We start from the raw sequence: 19,591 nt of genomic DNA, 5'->3' as shown, positions 1-19,591 counted from the left end.
TTAGTAGTAGAACCTACAGTCCGGAAGCAATCATGGTACATATATTTGAAGAGTCATAGCTATGAAAAAGACAAGAAAATTAACGTGAGTTAGCAGTCAACTGGTTCTTTATAAAAACTGGATCCAGACTCAAATAATAAAAATACACATTGTATCATAATAAATAAATAATTTATTACGTTCGTAAAAACATCACATACACTTATCATATGCACATCATTTCTCATACGTGTAAACGAATTGCGTGCCTAAGTCTATGTTCTTTCCGTTACTGACTAGCTCAACTTTGTTGGAAGCTACGTCCACTTTTAATACTGCAGCGTTTTCCAAAATAACACATCTTTTCTCGTGGTCCCCGGCCACTGGGATCTTCCTTGGGCCCATGACGGGGTCGCTGTATCGCCATAACTTTAGGGCCGTTGCGTCTGAAAATATATTTGAAAATCAACACCTTAGATTATTTGTGTAGTCAATAAATCATAACCAAAATATTTGAAACATAAAAGTCATCCATCAACCCATTTAAATGCAACTAGCTGTTTCACGCAGCTTCGCCCTCGGCCAAATTTATCAGGTGCTTAAACACTTATCGGAGAAATAAAAAAAAGCCTATGTTTGAACTCTGTGGTCTCTTTAACTATACCATGGAATTAGTAGGTACTCCAATATATGTATCTATAAAAATAGATTCATCGGTTTTGTGAATACGTGACAGACAGACATATATTTCTTGTGTTTACTTACAAAGAATAAATCATTGAAGCATTATGTATTTCAATGTGACCAACCTTTTATGGCTTTGACTTCTCTGACGATCTTCGCTTTGACTTTATCGACGGTGTCGCCATCTATCAGGTTAACTGGCACCGTGAACAGGCCGTTGAGCGGCGTCGGGTTGATGAAGTTGACGACGACACCAACCTCCGCCGTGAAGTTGATGTGAGGTTGACCTGGCGCGCAGTCCTCTTTGGTCTTTTCTGGAGTGTCTTCGGAGTCCGTGTGCTTCACTTCAAGAGATTCCAACTATAAAATAAACAGTTTATTCACATTTAACTTTCTGTCCAACGCCGAATCTGCTCAATCCACATTTAGTCAAATCAGATTCTACCATACATCGAAGGAGGGTTAAATACTCCCATAAAATTTTAAAAGGTTTAATCATTGTTCTATACAAAATTATAATAATAAAAAACATCATGAATTTGTTTTGTTAAGTATAGATAACAATGCTATTGTTTGGAGATAAGCAACAATATAAACAAACAGTAATAATCTCGAACAATTTTTTAGTTCGACGCAATAATATTTAAATGGAATGCATCGCACTACGATCCACTGCTTTATATTGTCTTCTCCCACAATAATCCCTTACCTGTAATACTCATTGCTCGCTGTTTTTAATTTCTTTTTATTTTTTAAATTCGCATAAGAGAATACTTTGAATTTTGACCGCTGGCTGACGTCAACCCTCTCTGTGACGCTGCTTGTATTGGCTTTATATCTCTAACGCTTCGTGCGAAATCTACGTTATCCCCCCGTAGATTCCCCCTACTTAGCTTTAGATAATTTTTTGCCGTCAATAAGTGATTCCTTATCGTCCCATAATAAGTTTATAAACAATTTTGAATTTGGAGGTTACAGAGTGGCCTTTATTTAGGGTGGAGCTACCACGCCTTGTAATGCACTGTGTATAATTTGTAATAGTAAATTTACATCTAGTGTACTGAGGAGGTACTGCCTATTGTCCAGCAGAACTGCAGCTTCATCGAAAGGCAAGCCGACCGCCAGTGCGTCGACGCCGACCCGCCCCACGTCCTCCCTGGTGGCCTGCACGAACGGCATCACTCGCTTCATGTACTTCTTCAGCTCGGCCACTTTGCCCAGCTCGATCGAGATTGTCTTGTTGTCTGGCAGGCCGGATGGCTGGTGAATATATTCATTATGTTGCAAGGTCTAATAGGGCAGTTCTGATAACTAAGTCGGAAGAGCCTTAACCAATCATCATATCTTAGTTTCATCTATTGCTCAGTCGTGCTCCGTCATTTTGACGTCCGTCGACAGACAACACAGAACAAAACAGAAATTGTGTGAAGTTTCGACGTGCGACAACGCGCGTCAGTGTCAAAACCGACCATAGAAAACAATGGTGCACGTCGGAGCCGACACCAAATTAATAATTAAATCACCTCAAAAATATAAGAGAACAAGTAAAAAAAGTCATTGTTATACAAAATTCAAATAAGTAAGCAATATTTTCCAGCCACGTTGACAACACGTCTCGCCGAACTACTGTGGTGGACGTTGTCGAGTTGTGCTAAACTACAGTCTGTATGGTGCAAAACTTACTCCATTTAGATTCTTCAGCGTGGTCAATATAATATGCTGCCACTTGGGATATTCCTTGGCAACCCAAACGGTAGCCTTATTCGGTTTCCTCTCAGGCTTGGGCGCTTCTCCCTTCTTCGGTTTCTTCACCGCGCAGTGATTCTTCAGGTAGATGCGGAAGGAGTGCGCGGCGTCCATCAGGTAGTTGCTGGCTTTCACGGCCACCTCGTCCACTTCGCCCGGAACTGGCCAGAGCTCGTGGAGAATACTTCGATTCTGTTAGAAAAAATGATATTATTTATTCGATTCTCCGTGGATGTTGATTGATGTGTTTATTTAGTATATAGTAACATAATAGTAAGTAGTAGTATATGTAGTATATATAGTAACTCTCAATAGTAAATAAATATAAATTACTTACATTGCCTAACAGTTCCCAAACATGTTCGGCGACGTGAGGACAGATGGGCGACATCAGTTTCGCTTGCGTTTCTATATACCTCGTTACCAGCTCCACGTGCATACCTCCTTCTGAACACAATTCCCTGTACGGAAAAAACATCTAAGTTTACCGACCTTTTTATATGAACCATCAATATGTTTATTTGCATAGGTTTATGCCCGCAGCTCCACCCGCGTGAGTGTCTTACAGCAACAGTTATTTTTTTCATCTACACTATGCCCTTCTCCATAGTCTAAAACTAAATTTATGGAAATTTCATTCAATTGGTTGGATAAATAAAGTGTGAAGGGAATCCATCCAATAAATAAACTTACACATTTATATTATTAGTTGGGATTACTAGTTGTTGTCTGTAGCTCCGCCTGCAATAGCCTGGTGTTTGGCATCGGGTCATTAATTATATCAATTAAAAATGTCATCAAAATTGACCCAACGGTTTAGCCGTGACAGAAAAAGCACCTACCTGTATTTGTCCCGGGCGGCCTGCAACTCGAAGAAGCCCGACTTGAGCGCTTCCTTGAACAGCATCTTGTTGTAGTTGTCGTCCGTCTGAGTTATCTTGGTGCTCATTTCGCTCACGAACACTTTGTCGTGGAAGTTGTACTCTCCTGCAAATTTAAAACATCTCAAATCCAACACCACCGCAACATCTTAAAAAAAATCTATATTTGATTTATTACCTGGCTGGCAACACTCACGTTTACAAATGTAACCTATGAACATTTTTTATCAAACATGTTGCTAGCCTTTTTTTCAGTATTTTCTACCGAGTTCTGGCTAGTTTTTGTGTTGTATTGTGGCGAATAACGTTGTATTCATTCATTTATATTCCATCATTTTAAGATTATATTGACAAGGAGATTATTTAATACTTTGCATATACTAAATATATGTATCGCGACGATTTGGACAAATATGTTACAAACTGGAAAGACTTAGACTCCGCTAGACCGGATGGAAAGAAAGGAAAGCTTTATTTGGATACCTTTAAGTAGGACACTTACTTACATATCTACCATTTATACCTACGCACATACATATAATATTGTATGATATAAATTGTTCAGTAGCGCAATGAAATGATCTCAAAACATTCACAGTTTATGATTCTCGGAATTCGATAGTTTAATTTGTTGATTGATATGCAATTTAAGAAACGGTTTTAATTAAATCTTAACTTGAAACATATACGATATTTCCCAATATCTAGCCTATAAAATCCATCTTACCTGTCCTCAAATTAGCCTTGGTAGCAATCATCTCCTTCACCCATTCAATAAAAGTGTACAGCCTCAAGATGGCGGCATCCGCGGTGCTCTCAACGAAGTTCGCGTCTTCAACAGAATCGCCCGCATCAGCCAGGGTCAACCTCATTCCATCAGCGCTGAACTTCTCAATAGATTCCTTCAGAGTCAAGAAGTTTCCATCAGACTTGGACATTTTGGCTGAGTTTAACATCAAGTGGCCATTGGCCCGGATGCCTTTCGGCCATTTATCCTCCTCCTTCGGCCATATGGCGCAGTGGTTGTAGATGTAGAATGTTAAGTGATTTTGGATGAGGTCCTTGCCTGATACTCTCAGGTCGACTGGATACCTTTTTGAGAAACAAAATCAAGTAAGTGTTTACCGCGCCTTATTTTAAAGGTGGAACGTATGTGAAATACTTAAACATAATTCTCTATTCTGTTATAAATGTTACTGCCACGAAATGCAAAAATTAGCTTTGCCTTTTTTATAAAGTTAAGACTTAACTTTTTTAGTCTTTCTTAGTCGTTCAGAGTCTCACTTACCAGAATTGGAAAGATTTCTTCATAGCTTCTAGGGATTTTTTCGCAATATTAGTCTTTGGGAATGGTGCATCCTTGAAAAAAATATAGTCCCAGACTTCAGCTGTCATCTGCTCCGATTTGATCTTCAAAATGTTCTCTTTGTTACCACGGAACGTGTCTCCTTGTAGGAAGTGAGATATCGTGTAGTAAGCATTGTATATGGTGGAGTCTGACAATGATTCTATCACCCATTGCTGGTCCCATGGCAACTTTGTTCCTGACAAAATTTAATAAACAATAAATTTTATGTAACCCAATACTTCTGATAAACCCTTGTATAATCATGCTAGTGCGACTGGCCGTTTTACAACTATGATAAGATTATGTCTGTGATGATGATGTACGCAAAAAAGAAATAAATTAATAAAAACGTAGCAGACAAATACGACACCACTCCCACCATGCGAGATTCGTTTAAAAATATGCTTTAATGCATCCTCTATACAACATACTTTACATTGCCAACCATAGCTGCAGCCGGCCGACTCGCGAATTTGGTGTCAATGTAAACTATGTTTACAGAGGACGCAACACAGTTCAGATTTGAATTAACATGATTATATCGAATGGGAACGTGTCGTACAAATCGGTTACGACATTAAATCGTCAATTTATACCAGTACATACCGAGGCCGTAAGTTCTAGAGCATGCATATTCATGCAGCCACTTAAGCGTGGCCTGGAAATTCTTTCTGACCTCGTCGTGGTACGTGTTCATGGCAGCCAACGCTTTCTCCGCATGCCCTTTCCACTCCTCATTCCCGTAGTCCAGGTACCACTGGTTGCACAGGGCGACCACACACTCGTCACCGGATCGCGACATTATAGTCTTTTCAGGCTCATAATAAATCACAGCGCCATTTTCCTGCACTAGTTTATTTTGCAAATTCTTCTTGACATCCTGGATTTTACTGCCCTTGTATTCCCCTACTAATAAAACGCCATCGTAAAAACCTTTAAGGTAAACCATCTCCTTAGCCTGTGTCAACTTTTCCTTGTCGTTTTGACTCTGAATCTTAAGTTTGTCATACAGGTGTACTGCAGAAAGATTCCCAAACTCTGGTATCTCTAGTATAGGCACAGGTTTGAAAGGGAGAATCATATCGTCTTTGAGGCCATACTTTTCTCGGAAGGCCGGCTTCTTTTGAAGGTCAACGAGCGCGGCGTAATCGTCGGGAGAATCTGAAGGCACGCTAGTAACTATGCCAGTGCCTTTATCTTCCTTAATAGTCAACATTGGCAACGCGTAAATCTTTGGATAACACGTTAATGGTGATTTTAAAGCTATCCCGAGAAGGTCCTGGCCAACAATTTCTTGGAGAATTTTGAATTCACCATCTTTATCTGTGAAGCCCTGGTAAGCCATGTTTCTGGCGGCCCGCCGCGTGCAGACGAAAACGCCGTCTTTAACGGTCTCAAACACTATGTATTTAATATCAGGATGGACCCAGCAGTTGGTTTGACCATACATTGTTTCGGGTCTAAGGGTGGCCGCCACGAGACTTACTTTTTTACCCTTATATGACCTGAAAGTCGTGAAAGAAAACATAGTCGAAACATAGTAAAAGAAAGTTTATAGAATAAATTATTTCAATTACATAACAAGAGACATAAATAAATGAATGAATGAATATAATATAATAATATAATGGACAAATCAGACAGATTGAGTTAGCCCCAAGATAAGTTCAAGTTAAGATTTTTTAATTGTCTACCGCATGCTGGTCTAGCTACTACTCTTGGCTCTGTCTACCCTATAAGGAATACTGATATTTTTGAGACACTTACTTCAGGATATCTGGCAGAGGTTGCATAACTTCCATTTTGATAAGAGTATACTCTTGGGGTCCGGCTCCTTCCCCCGTACTCCTGTCGTGGTCCATGCATGGCTGCTTGTCCAACGGCGAAAATATGGTGTATCGCTTGCCGTACATAATTTTTTTACGATCTTTCAGATGGTTGAACTGCCATCTGATAAATGAGTCGTAGAACGGGTTCGCATCGGTCGTGATGAATTTACGACGCCAATCTACCTGTTAAAGCGTACATTTAATTTAATAAAAGTCTTAATTTTACGGCGGGCATAAGTTAGGAACTGCGTGGAATCCAGCAAAAACAGAACCTCGGTTTAGTGTCAAGTCGGCTAAAATCAACCAGTATATGGCTGCGCTACAGAGTAAGGACACTGTCAGTGTATATTGTGACGGTATTTGGCGAAGAATTAATATGGCGGTAGAAGATTCTACCGGACAGACGTCGTCGCCGTAGCTTGCTGAGTCAGTCGCCCAGTGTCCATGGACCTTTTTAACAAGGTCCGAAACGCCTGGGAAATAGAAAAGGTACGTGCGCGTTTAACACCTGTTATTTTGTATATAGTTTTAGTTTTACAATTAATGAATTAACAGGCTAAAAAAATATAAACGGAAAAATCTTAGTTTTACATTTGATCTTGATCACTTGAGAGACGAAAAAATTAAAAATATAATATTCTACTGTTAGTGATTCTACTCATTCTAAGGTTTATAAAAATTAAGGCAAAAGTTTTGTTTTTGTATACACTAATAATCTCTGGGACTACTACTAATATGATTCGGACGAATTGTGACTGGCTATATTCCAAATCTTCTTTCCTTGCCTCTTTCCTTTATAAGCTATACAACAAATACTATTTTTTTAAATACTAACATGTATACCCATCTCTTTCAAATCATCAACTGCTCTCGGCGGGAAATACTCTAGCCAGTAGGACTCGTTGGCAAACTCCTTGATCTCCTCATCAGCAATCCCAAGACTCCTCATTATCTGCCACTGATACTTTGCTGACCCTGCTTTTGCTACAGCTTTACTCTTCTTTCCCTTACTCTTATCTTTCGGGACTATGTCCCCTTGCTCTTGTACTACAATCTCTTCCTCATCAGGGAAAACAGGGGGGCAGCCATAGAGTTCCATTTCCCTTTTAAGTTTGTCAGCACAAGCCTTAATAGGCATACCAGTACAATGGAAGCCAAATGGAAATAGTACCTTTTTACCTTTAAGGCGATGGTACCTTGTTGCAAACTACAAAATTTCAAACATTATTTAACAATTTTTTTCAGAAATTATCAGGTGCCAAAACCATATCTTATTGGATTATGTCTTTATCAAACAATAAATTACCATGAAGTATGAATAAAGAAAAGTATCAAGTAACAGTGATAAAAAGTAAAAATGTAACGATATTTTTTTCGAGAAATAATTTTTACAAACAGGAACAGCACATATAATGGCATACATCAATAAATTGCTCTAGTTTTAAATTGTAACTTGCATTCATTAAAAAATGTCATTCATTACATAACTGTGATGACATAAGACCTGTTAATATCTATCTTCAGCATATTTCTTCTTACTAAAATAAATTACAATGATATTAGAGCACTTAGTAGTGCTCTAATATCATTGTAATTTATTTCGTTAGTACGAAGAAAAGATAACATTTTAATATGTTAATTGCTGCAAAACATGTGTCATGCTTTTTCTGTTCAAGCCCTGTGAAGGCATACCAGATACAGCATGTAATTGAGAACAATAAATCCAAAATTTTAGTTATGTAGAACTGTTAATAATTATTGCTAGGAAAGTACCTAGTGAATGTTTTATCTACTAATTTAATACTACAACATAAATTATTATATTTTCTGTGACAGCTCACCTCACATTTTGAAAGAGAAAATGTATGCCCTAGATGTAAGCGTCCATTCATATATGGATAGGGAAAAGTGCACATGAATTTTTCATGAGATTTTCCATCGCTTGGAGCTTCCATTTCAAATATTTTCTCCTTCTCCCATCTTTCCTGAACTTTTTTTTCAATATCTTGCAGATATTCAACTTTGAATGTACCTTTCCGGTCAAGGGCGGCCTATAAAAGATAATATATATTTTTAACTCTAGTAAGAATAGCACAGTAGTAATCATACATATAAGTTTGATTCAATATAATTAAATTCTTTGTTGAGAACTTCCGTTCTTGTTATTCTTTGAGGAAATGAAAGAATGAAAGCAAAAATAGCTGAATCGAATTTGATAAAATATATATAATACATGGTCAGGGTCCAACAATATTTGTGAAGTTTCGAAACAGGTTGCCAGATATTAAATTAGTAAAAAATATTTAATAATTTAGAATTATTAAGTATTTATATGTAATAAATTGGTATTGTGAATATTTGATAACCACATTGCGACGCGAAAGGATATTGTTCTGAAAGTTACACGTTTCGTCTTTCATCATACAGGATGAAATACAGATTGATAAAAGACGCGATTTCAAAAAAGTTGTTAAAGCTTTGTTTTCAATGAATGTAGTTATAATTTGATTATAGAAAAAAGTCAGTAATTTAATTTACCATGTCGTGTATCACGTTGCCGAAAATCAGAAAAAAATATATTTTTCAAAATATTTCATGAACACACGTTGCTCATGCACTGCCACAACAACCACTGACACTGACAAAATAGTTATGGCATGACAGTGACAAAAAGAAAAACGTTCAAAAACTAGGTATCTTCAGCTCAAGCCAAACATTTCAGCTGACAAATCATGTGCATTTTTATGCAATATGTATGCATGCATGCTCTAGATAAAATATACATATATAATACACAATATGTTTATGATCATTGTGATAATTCATAGACTGTGTAACAATGCTACTGGAATGATGCGAAAATAATAATTAGTTGCAAAATCAATTTCAAAAATTATAAAAGTAAACTCAATATCGCAAAAAAAAAATTTTTGAAGAAGTCATCAGCATAAATAAAAGCAATATTTAAGGCAACTGTTCCATATGGATAAACTAAACAAAAACAATATGTACCTACCTATACCGTGGATATAAATATGTACCGACTGATGTAAACAATATTTAGGCATATTACAAGTCTGATGATTATGTGAACGATAATAATGTTTGGCCCATAACATATGTATTTGATTTATGACATGATTACATACGTTTTGTACATTTAGCTTTTTATTTATATATTTTTTGTGTGACAATTTTCAATAATTTTATTGGTTATTTTTTGTGTGACAATTTTCATTAATTTTTTGACGTCAATAAGTGATGTATATCATCCTAAATTTAACAAAGAATTTTGAATATGTGTTTAAAAAATATCTATAGTAAGTTTTATTTTTGGTTCTGAAATTTTTGAGCTATTGCTACTTGCCATACTCAAAAATAAATGTGACATAAAAAAATTGCGCGGCATTGGCATTTGCTGTCATTTTTGCCGGAAACTTTTCGCTCGCGCTCCTCTCGCTGTTCACTGTGGAAAGACGCTTTATTTTAAACGCCGGCGTCGTTTTTTCTTTAAATTATTTAAATAAGAAACTAGTTTTGCTCGGTATTAATATTTTATGAACAAAAATGGCGCCAAGGTCTGCAAAAACAAAGGTATTGTAACTTTTATCACTGCACTATCTTTCCAATCCATTGTTCAAGTACCTAGGCAGTTTATGGCGTTATCATCTTATTATATCTAAAAAACATAATGAAATTGAGCAATTATTGCTATAGCATACTTCTGTTTTAACATTCCTCCTCCCATCTAAATACTTTATATTCTTTCCTGTGTATTGTTTATCGCGCCATTGGGCATATTCTACCGCGTGTCCCCGTTTTGCCTCCAAATTTGAACAATGGCTTTGCTATCCACATGCATAAATCTAATTATAGAGCTACATTGTTGTTTTGTCACAAACAATAATCACGTTTATTTCCCGAGCGTTTTTGCATATATGTTCTGTAACTATAATAACTATGTTTTTCAATATAATCTGTCATTGTATTCTGAAGTGTGATAAAGGGTGCACAAACTGGACTAGTGGACTTCTAAATGGTGGTCAGATTGGCTCTTGCAATTTTATAAAGCCTACAATATATTAATAATATTAACATGTGTTTCCAAAAATTGTTAAATTATTAATTTCCTTTTATTAACCATTTTATTAAATGTATGGTGCCACTCCATACCCAGTGCTGGTATGCTTGCTCACCTTTGGATTCTGAAAACCTCGATTGGAGTCCTAGATATGTGATTCCTGTTCTTGAGAAATATGAACACAAGACACTTCTTATTCATATTTGATTTTCTGGTATTTGTTTTACTACTCAATTTTGTTTACTGGATATTGTAAGGGTGCAACTAAGAGGTTCACATCAAGCAGTCTTCTGGTCTTATACAGAGACAAATCTTTGAATGTTCAAATTTCATTTTTTATGTTGATAATGTAACAGGGGCACATTAGGATGAGGTCTCCCTCATCCTAAAGTCTCTCGACTTAGCCGATAAATTAAAGGACCATTCCTTTATTTGTTTGTTTGTTATACTGTAAATTATATTTTTTTATTTTATAGAAAGTAACTGATGTCAAAGTAGCTGAAGAAGCACCAAAGGGCAAAGGTAAAGGAAAGCTAGTAGAGGAACCAGTGATTGAAGCTAAAGATGAGGTCAAGGAAAACAATGATGCAGTCTCAGTAACAGATAAAAAGGTAAAGCGTGGAAAGAAAAAAGTGGCAAGTAATACAAATGGACAGGATCATGTGGATGACAAATCAGAGGAAAACGCTCCACCAGCAAAGAAAGGTAGAAAGAAAAAGGTTGCAGAATCTGATGCTGACGAAGCTTCTACTGATGGACATGACAATGGTGATGCTGAAACCAATGGAGACTCAGAGGAGACTGAAAAAGTACCAACAGGTAGGGGGCGAAACAAACAAGCGAAAAAACCAGTAGAACCAAAAGAAGTAAAGACTGGAAGAGGTAGGAAAACACAAGCAGAGAAAGCAAATGGTGATGCAGAGAAAGAATCTTTAGAAAAGAAACCTTCAGCTGCGAAGCGGGGGCGTAAAGCTCAGTCTAAAGATGAGGAAAATGAGGAAGAAGATGTAAAGTCTGAACCAGTGGCTAAAGGTAGAAAGAGAGCACCAAAAGTTGTGAAGGAGAAGACACCAGAGAGTGAGAAAGAAGTGGATGATAAAGAGGAACTGGAAGAGAAGGTAGTGGAAGAGCCTAAGAAGAAAGAGGCTAAGGGAAGGAAAGGCCGGGGGAAGAAAGCCAAAGAGGAGATAGAGGAAGATAACGAAGAAGAACAAACAGAAGAAAAAGGGAAAGGTTGGTATCTTTATTACATAAAACATGAATGAGTTGCTGTCATGCAACTTCCTGGGTACATAAATGTAAAAAACTTCTGCCCACTTCATAAGCATAGTTAACATCCTTAGAATTTTTTAAATATGTCTATATGTCTGTACTGAAGCCAGTCACTGAACTTTATTCAGACAATTAAATTCCAGGTGATGCAAAGGCTGATGAAGAAGCAGAGGAAGTGGAGGAAGAAGCAAAGCCTGTAAAAGGCAAAAGGGCTCCAAAGAAAAGGTCAGCTGATACAAAGCAAGAAGAAACAGATACAGGGGAACCAATGAAAAAGAAGCGTGGTAAATATAATAAATAAGTGTTAACTAGTGGTGAGGTGTCATTGACAATAAATTGTTTTGTATGATTATTATGATGAGTGTTCTCTTTACTAAATAAATGGTTTTCCAATTATTTAAGCCTTATGTTTTTATTGATGACTAGCTGTTGTCCATGTTAAATTTTCTTCCAAATACTTGATTTTCCAAAATTAAATGTAGTTGTGTTTCTAGTTATGTAAACTTTCCACTGTTCATTCACTTGCTAACTTCAAATATACTGAGTTGCTCTCATATTATAATTTGGATGTTACATTTTAAAGTCAATTTGTGTCTTCTAATTTACTAATAATAATTTAATTCTACATTGTACGGTCAACTGCATGTTAATTTAATTTGCATGGGACTCTACCTGGCAGTAAGTAATCTGCGATTTTGCAATCAATTATCGCATTTAGACATGTGGTTGATTGTATTTTAATATTAAGAACAAATGAACAAAGGTTGGAACAAGTTTTTCGGTCGGTTTTGAACACAGAAGAATATTAATTATTATAGAGAGCCCTGCAAAAAATTGACTGAATTATTAGGCCTCTCATTCAAAATTAATTTTTTTCATCAATCATGGAGTTTGACAAATATTGGCGCTGGGGTCCAAGAAATAAGGCATCATTGTAAAAGGCAGGTATGTAAACGTTTTGCAGTGCTCTTTATACGTGTTGTGTTGTCGATAACTATTGTGACGTACTTTAACTATTGCGCGTTATCATAATCTTACTCAATAGTCATTTACCTCTAAACTATTGATTCGGATCAAGGTCGATTTTTTAAAAATAACGTTTTATTTTTCATTGAACCGATCTCTTGTCTATTTATTTACTGGGGTGCAACTTAGGTTTGTTTCTACAAAATACTAATCAACTAACATTGCTTTGACAATTCGCTTAGAAATTATTGGTATCGTAGCAATAACGAGAATGGGAATGCTTGCAATATAATGTTGTATCAAGATAAAAAAAATATATCTCATATTTTTTTCCATAGCCTATGTCTAATTAGCTTTACAAATATTTCAGCTCTTTCTCAAGACGTTAAAACTGCGCCACCCAAAAACAAATCATCAACAGACTTCGACGCATTGGATTTCTCAAATTCCTCGAAGAACCAACAGGAAAAAGAATGGAATTTTAAAATCGCTAGTTGGAATGTTGATGGTATAAGAGCTTGGTTGAACAAAGGAGGTCTTGATTACATAAAATATGAGAAACCCGACATTTTGTGCCTGCAGGAGACGAAATGCGCTCAGGATAAGCTCCCTGATGAGGTAGCTAACTTGCCGGGTTACCACGCTTACTGGCTGGGCAGTGATAAGGATGGTTACGCAGGCGTAGGCATCTACACGACAAAACTCGCAATGAACGTCCAATATGGGTTACAGGACGAGGAGTTAGACAGCGAGGGTCGTATAATTACAGCCGAGTATGAGCACTTTTACCTGATATGCACTTATGTTCCTAATGCTGGTCGAAACCTAGTCACACTCCCCAAGAGATTAAAATGGAATGAGCAATTCCGAAAATACGTTAACGATCTAAATAAAAAGAAACCCGTTATTATATGCGGCGATATGAATGTATCACATGAGGAAATTGGTACGTATAAATTTATCACATTTAATTTTCCTGTTCGTATTGCATGCAAATATTTTTATTTGAAACCTATTAGGTCGTTCGTTTTAAACGAATCACATTTTTTTCTAGATTTGGCAAATCCTAAAACAAACAAAAAGAACGCCGGATTCACAATCGAAGAAAGGACTGGCATGAGCGAGTTGCTAGGCGATGGTTTCGTGGACACCTTTCGTCACCTCTACCCGGACAAAACCGGCGCATATACTTTTTGGACTTACATGAAAAATAGCAGATCGAAAAACGTTGGCTGGTAAGAATTTGTAGCTAAGCAATGGCTGATGTTTTGTAACCGATTTCATAAAGGTTGTTTGTTCTTCATGCATTAGTTTTTTCGTGGTGATTGAAGAGGGCGTTCCCTGCTTTATAACTATTTTTATAACTTTCTTTTAATAGCGAAATCTAAAAAATACCAGAGGAGATTATACCTACCATACTAGATAATGGATTTTATTTTATAGTATTATATTGGATACAGTTGCCACGATGTACTAAACAATGAAAAGAATTTTATATTATTTTTATTATTTCAGGCGCCTAGACTACTTCATAGTATCGGAGAGGTTGCTACCATCGCTGTGTGACAACGTCATCAGAGACCAGGTGTACGGCAGCGATCATTGTCCGATCACACTCTTCCTGCACCTCACTAGCGCTGACAAACCCAAGTAGTCATTAAGTTAAACTACACTCATTTTGAGCTCAACGATTTTCATCATTCCTAAATATTGTGACATTTTTTTTGAAGTAATATTAAATTATATTTCTGGTAATATTCTTTTTTTTATCACTACCAAAATATGCGAAAATGATTGCTTGGCAAATAATTATTTCTTTATGATTTGCAATGTTTTTGCGGTGAGTCAGTCAAGATGACACAATCAACCAATCACAGTGTGGTATTTTGACGCGACGCCAGTCATGCCGCCATGTTTTGACTAGTCTCACTCGATAAAATTTTTAGGGCCTTAGCCCTTATTGCCCTTAGCCCATCCAGAACTACTGATCTGCTTGTAAACGAACAATTATTAAAATTCTAATTAATGATAAAAACAATTTTATTACACTTAATAGAGAATAACTTACAAAATGAAAGACATAAAATTCACCAACTCAGTATTGACATGTTAGGTCCATTTCGACGGTGCTTCAAGTGAGTCTGTAAAAAAGGAAAATCAAATTAGACTTCTCTACTAAAATAGAGAAAGAAGTACTAGGTACTTATTAATTGTAGGTAGGGGTAGGGCACAGAGATTGACCTTGCTTAGCTTTTGATTTTGCTATATGAAAGAAGTTCATCTGATAGCGGAGCAATTGTCGCTGACAACATCTACATTGATAATCCCATATATGGTTGTGGGACTTTTCGTGGCTAGTATTTTGGGAATAAAATTTGAATATTCTTACCTCAATAATTTTAACAAATGCATCTCGATTTAGTAAAGAATATGCCGATGATAAACTGCACAAAGTATTTCTCTCCAGAACTTTAAGTCCAGAGCAGAATAAGTCAATGCCAAGTTCAAGCCCTGTTCCAAAATCGCACTCGTCCACAGCTATGTTGGCGTAGGTTATCACTGGTTGAAGTTCTGATAGTATACTGTCTTTTTCAGTTTCCGATTTTGCGTTCTGTAACTTTGTGAACATCTCCTTGATTTTGCCTGTAAAAAAATTGGCAAAATTTTTCTGATGTAATAGTACAATGGGGTTTTAGAGACAAAAATATTTTAAAAGCATTCAGAATTCCCAGAAGTACAAGATTGGATGTGAGAATATTTGTTACTCAAATTGTGCAAATTCTACAAAATGTATTTTAAAAAACATTTGGTACACAGGTAGAATATAAACTAGATTAGCACATAGGAAACTTATTAACCCACAAATCCTACAGAAGTAAAGGCTAAATAATAGCTGCTCCCCTGGGCGCAGCTTTATATAATATAAAGTGAATGCTGTGTTAACACAAATTATCTCACCATCTTTTTCAACCAAGTGCCTATACCCTACTTGTGTCTTCTTCTCAACAGGCACCACAATGCCAGCACCATGAAAAGTCTTGGTCACCGCCTTTGCCCATCTCTTTTTCATGTTATATTCTTCTAAACTATATCCATTGTCATTTGCTGCCTTTTTTAATTTCTCCATTAGTTTTTCACATGCTATTGAAACAAATGGAGAAGACATTTTCTCTTTTTGTAAGTAATTACTGAAAATTAACCAATCTTTTATTTGGCATTTAAGAAATTGAAAAAATAATCCAATTAACAAGAGCACATACAACCTGTATGTGCTCTTGTTAATTGGATACTACTTGTAAAAGACCAGCAATTACATATAGAAGAAATTCTGGAATAGCACAGAGGGTGAATTAGGTTTTTTTTAAAGTTCATGGGCACAGATTTATAAGAATATTGTGTTCACCAGGGTTAATAAGAATGGGCAAATTAAGTTTATGTAGAGAACTTTTTACTGAATGAGTGTATAATTCTATAAAATTGCTTTTTATAGCTTAGTATGTTGATACAAATGGTGGGTAAGAACTTACAATACAGCTCCAAATAAATTGTCAGACATGGGAGTAATATGACAATCCTTGGCACTGTCATTACTAGCCACAAACACTGGCTCCTCATCAGGGCTGTCTCGGAAATAGCCGATGTGGAATTCACTATTTCCTTTTCTCTTCAACACAGCCTATAAAAATATATAAATTTGCAGGTTATCTACAACTTACTAATTCATATTTCATGGGAAAATAATTTTTCTATTGTTTGTTGATCAGGCAGATATATTATTGTTGAAATCTTTATTATCTTCTGGCAAAAAAAATATTACATATTGGAGATATTATATTAATAAAACAAATAGCTCGTTGAACTATATAATTCAAAGCAATAAAAATATATATCAGGGTTAGGAAGAGATGGGCCCCTTACTGCATAACTCGGTAAATTTGTTTAAAACAATAGGTAAGCAAAAAATATGTCTGTAGAATTACCTGGAATTCAGGAGGATCATAATAGAACCTCCAATGAATCAAGTAAAGATTTTTGTCATCTAATTTAGGTAGCTTGCCTGCAAGCAAATCGTATGGTCCTATCATTTCTAAATTAACACTGCCTAGTGTTTTTTCAATAGCAGACACAGTATCACCAAGAGTTTCATAGAATTTGAAGAAATTTTGAGGCATTTCAACTAAGAATAGTTCTTTCAACATGTTATTATCCATACTTTTATCTAAGAATGTTATACTTTCTGGCAAAACAGAAACATGATCATGGGAATGATTTTCAGTTCCTGTTTGAGAGTTCGAGTTCAAGCTGTCTTCGTTCACTTTTGGTTTATGCTGTTCTGGAACTACCACACTCTCTTTATCTTTACGTTGTGAGGAATCATTCGCTATTTGCCCTTTTTTCTTATAGGGATGAAACCGTGGCAATTTTCCTTTAGAAAGATTTGGAGGATGTTTAAAATTTTCATGATGGGCTGGATTTTTTTGATAACATTTCCCGCCATATTTGCACACTTGTCGTGGATCTTCAACATATTTTTTCCACTCAACCGACATTACGGCACAAATATGTATCACAAAGAAATAACAAATCACAAGAAAAATACAAAGAAACTAAAAAAATGAAAATAAATTTATGTTATTGATGAATAAACTTGAAAAAACATAGAGCAATGTTTTATTTTTTTAAATTTTATTGTCCCATCGTTCGCCAAAACGATGATATTGCCAACGTCAAGTTGAGATTAACACGGAATATAATATGTTATAATGATATATGAAACACGGTTCAGTGTGTAACCTAAAATATAAGAGTATATAAATATATTATACATACATAATAGTTTAGCTATTCATCCCCATATAAAAGATTTGACTTATAAATTTAATCTGTGGTACTTAGACGATGGTACCCTAGGAGGTGATGCCGAAAGCGTTTTGTCCGATTTAGATAAAATTTAAGACTCTTTTGGCAGCATTGGTTTGGAACTAAATTATTCTAAATGTGAGCTATTTTTCAAAAGTAACATACATTATCAATTGAGATCTGAAATACAAGATAAATTTAATATTTTGGCACCTAATATTAAAATCGTAGACGAGCAATCACTTCACCTCCTGGGAGCACCGTAGTTGGAAGATGCGTTTTCTATTTTTGTTGATGACCAAAATTCAAAATTTGAGTCGTCTTCCCACCGTCTACTTAATATAAACCCTCATTTTGCATATACAATTATAAAATTTTGTCTCTTCGTTCCCAAAACTACCTACATCTTAAGGTGTACACCGCTTAGGGCTCTCGAATAGATGATTGTGTGAGGGGAAGTGTATCTAATATTCTAAATTGCCCCCTCAACAAAAGATGTTGGGCTCAAGCAACACTGCCCGTACGACATGGTGGTATTGGGATAAGAAAAATTCCCAGTGCCGGCGTCCATCACTTTGTGATGCAGAGGTTGCATGCTTGGCTGAGGCTAGGAACGCCTGGTCCAGTGCAGTTGGTCCGAATGTCGATATACCTTTGAATCTGGCCTCGCAGCGGCAATGGGACGAGCCGTTTTGCTTGCTTGTTCAGGAAAACTTACTCGAGCCTGCTGATTGTCCTGCGGAGCGGTCTCGTCTTTTGGCAAGCTGTGAGCCAGAGTCAGGTTTTTGGTTGAACGCTATTCCTTCAACTAGTGTATGTACACTACTGGACAAGACTGTCTTTAGTTTGGCAGTGAGCCTTCGATTGGGGGCCAGAACTAATGAACCACATCGCTGTCGTTGTGGGGAAGATGTAGATCACTTGGGTCACCACGGTTTGGCTTGTCGTCTTAGTGCAGGCCGCATCTCACGCCATGCTGCACTGAACGACGTCATTCGTCGCGCTCTTACCAGTGCCGGCGTGCCAGCAGTCCTAGAGCCTACTGGCATTTCAAGAGATGACGGTAAGAGGCCTGACGGCATGACACTCATTCCGTGGAAAAATGGGCGGTCGTTGGTGTGGGATGCGACGTGCGTGGATACAGTAGCTCCATCCCACGTAGCAGCGACTGCCTATAAGGCTGATGCGGCTGCGTTGGCGGCAGAGTCTGGCAAAAGGCGTAAATATGCATCTCTGGGAGAGCCATACATATTTATGCCTTTTGCTGTAGAGACCCTGGGACTTAGGGGTGCGGATGTTTTGGCCAATGTTTGAGTTTGGCCATACAAAAAGGAAACGTCGCCGCTGGGAACTTTACTGCATGACGACGGCGATTTAGTGTCATTTTTTTATTTAAATTAATTTAATATTCATTATTTTAGTTTTAATTTTAACAAATAGCTTAAGTGTGTATGTGTAGTTAATTTTATATTCGATATAAGAAATTAAATACATACGGATATAGGGGAGAGTAAATAAAAATTATAAGTAGATATTATTATTTTGTATAAATTTTGCCAATATAATTATAAATGGGGAGAAAACTAATGTTAATAGAAATTGCATATTTACAGGTCTTGGGACATAAGGGGGAAGAAAGTCGAATAGAGATAGAGAAAATTTTGAGCATTCAAAAAATATGTGATTATGTGTACCCTCGCTAGGCCGCATTCACATAGCTAGTTGTCTTTAATTCTTGCGTGACCTTGACCTGTGCGGAACGTTGTGCAAGCATTGCTTGCCAAGCAACTTCAAGCAAATAGTGATAGTGACAAAGCTGAACGAGCTGACAAAGACAATTGAGTGGCATGAACATTATAATAAAATTAAAAAAAATCATTTATTGATGTACCTACATTATCTAAAATTGTAGGTGTGTACGTACGTGTGCGTGTATAAATACGTA

The 19,591-nt window shown here is 36.5% G+C and overlaps 3 protein-coding genes across 5 annotated transcripts; 1 reads left to right on the top strand and 2 right to left on the bottom strand.

Annotated features, from left to right (window-relative positions):
* Nucleotides 1-149: 149 nt before the first annotated feature.
* On the bottom strand, nucleotides 150-9,121 carry LeuRS (Leucyl-tRNA synthetase). The gene is made up of 13 exons (XM_053743951.1): nucleotides 9,006-9,121; nucleotides 8,309-8,518; nucleotides 7,303-7,674; nucleotides 6,406-6,650; nucleotides 5,245-6,143; nucleotides 4,579-4,834; nucleotides 4,018-4,382; nucleotides 3,252-3,396; nucleotides 2,747-2,870; nucleotides 2,347-2,601; nucleotides 1,714-1,923; nucleotides 789-1,023; nucleotides 150-425 (listed from the first exon to the last, which is right to left on the bottom strand). The coding sequence occupies exons 1-13, from the start codon at nucleotides 9,006-9,008 to the stop codon at nucleotides 217-219; spliced, it is 3,528 nt and encodes a 1,175-aa protein (XP_053599926.1). The 5' UTR covers nucleotides 9,009-9,121; the 3' UTR covers nucleotides 150-216.
* A 755-nt stretch (nucleotides 9,122-9,876) lies between these two features.
* On the top strand, nucleotides 9,877-14,541 carry Rrp1 (Recombination repair protein 1). 3 transcript variants are annotated; one of them, XM_053743955.2, is made up of 6 exons: nucleotides 9,877-10,061; nucleotides 11,025-11,781; nucleotides 11,964-12,104; nucleotides 13,157-13,732; nucleotides 13,841-14,021; nucleotides 14,302-14,541. In XM_053743955.2, exons 1-6 carry the CDS (start codon nucleotides 10,035-10,037, stop codon nucleotides 14,438-14,440), a joined length of 1,821 nt encoding a protein of 606 aa, XP_053599930.1. In that variant the 5' UTR covers nucleotides 9,877-10,034; the 3' UTR covers nucleotides 14,441-14,541. The 3 variants fall into 3 exon arrangements, with proteins under 3 accessions (XP_053599930.1, XP_053599931.1, XP_053599929.1); XM_053743956.2 differs by lacking the exon at nucleotides 9,877-10,061 and adding an exon at nucleotides 10,420-10,509; XM_053743954.1 differs by lacking the exon at nucleotides 9,877-10,061 and adding an exon at nucleotides 10,547-10,762.
* Nucleotides 14,542-14,808: 267 nt separating this feature from the next.
* LOC128669256 (histone PARylation factor 1) lies at nucleotides 14,809-17,503 on the bottom strand. The gene is made up of 5 exons (XM_053743957.1): nucleotides 16,767-17,503; nucleotides 16,314-16,462; nucleotides 15,745-15,974; nucleotides 15,176-15,429; nucleotides 14,809-14,927 (listed from the first exon to the last, which is right to left on the bottom strand). Exons 1-5 carry the CDS (start codon nucleotides 17,334-17,336, stop codon nucleotides 14,874-14,876), a joined length of 1,257 nt encoding a protein of 418 aa, XP_053599932.1. The 5' UTR covers nucleotides 17,337-17,503; the 3' UTR covers nucleotides 14,809-14,873.
* Between the last annotated feature and the right edge of the window lie 2,088 nt (nucleotides 17,504-19,591).

Source organism: Plodia interpunctella, chromosome 4 (assembly GCF_027563975.2).
Source record: "Plodia interpunctella isolate USDA-ARS_2022_Savannah chromosome 4, ilPloInte3.2, whole genome shotgun sequence".
Classification (NCBI taxonomy): Eukaryota; Metazoa; Arthropoda; class Insecta; order Lepidoptera; family Pyralidae; genus Plodia; species Plodia interpunctella.
This window is presented reverse-complemented; position numbering and strand designations above follow the sequence as displayed.

What these genes read in the sequence shown, in the direction of transcription:
- Rrp1 (XM_053743954.1), top strand. Translation starts at nt 10,724, where the DNA reads ATGAACACAAGACACTTCTTATTCATATTTGATTTTCTG. An exon ending in ACCAATGAAAAAGAAGCGTG is followed by an intron (nt 12,105 to 13,156) that starts GTAAATATAATA and finishes CAAATATTTCAG; the next exon opens with CTCTTTCTCAAGACGTTAAA. An exon ending in TGTATCACATGAGGAAATTG is followed by an intron (nt 13,733 to 13,840) that starts GTACGTATAAAT and finishes ATTTTTTTCTAG; the next exon opens with ATTTGGCAAATCCTAAAACA.
- LOC128669256 (XM_053743957.1), bottom strand. Translation starts at nt 17,336, where the DNA reads ATGTCGGTTGAGTGGAAAAAATATGTTGAAGATCCACGACAAGTGTGC. An exon ending in AATTTATTTGGAGCTGTATT is followed by an intron (nt 15,975 to 16,313) that starts GTAAGTTCTTAC and finishes GTTAATTTTCAG; the next exon opens with TAATTACTTACAAAAAGAGA. An exon ending in GCACTTGGTTGAAAAAGATG is followed by an intron (nt 15,430 to 15,744) that starts GTGAGATAATTT and finishes ATTTTTTTACAG; the next exon opens with GCAAAATCAAGGAGATGTTC.
- LeuRS (XM_053743951.1), bottom strand. An exon ending in TGAAAGAGATGGGTATACAT is followed by an intron (nt 6,651 to 7,302) that starts GTTAGTATTTAA and finishes ACGCTTTAACAG; the next exon opens with GTAGATTGGCGTCGTAAATT. An exon ending in AAGAAATCTTTCCAATTCTG is followed by an intron (nt 4,383 to 4,578) that starts GTAAGTGAGACT and finishes TTTCTCAAAAAG; the next exon opens with GTATCCAGTCGACCTGAGAG.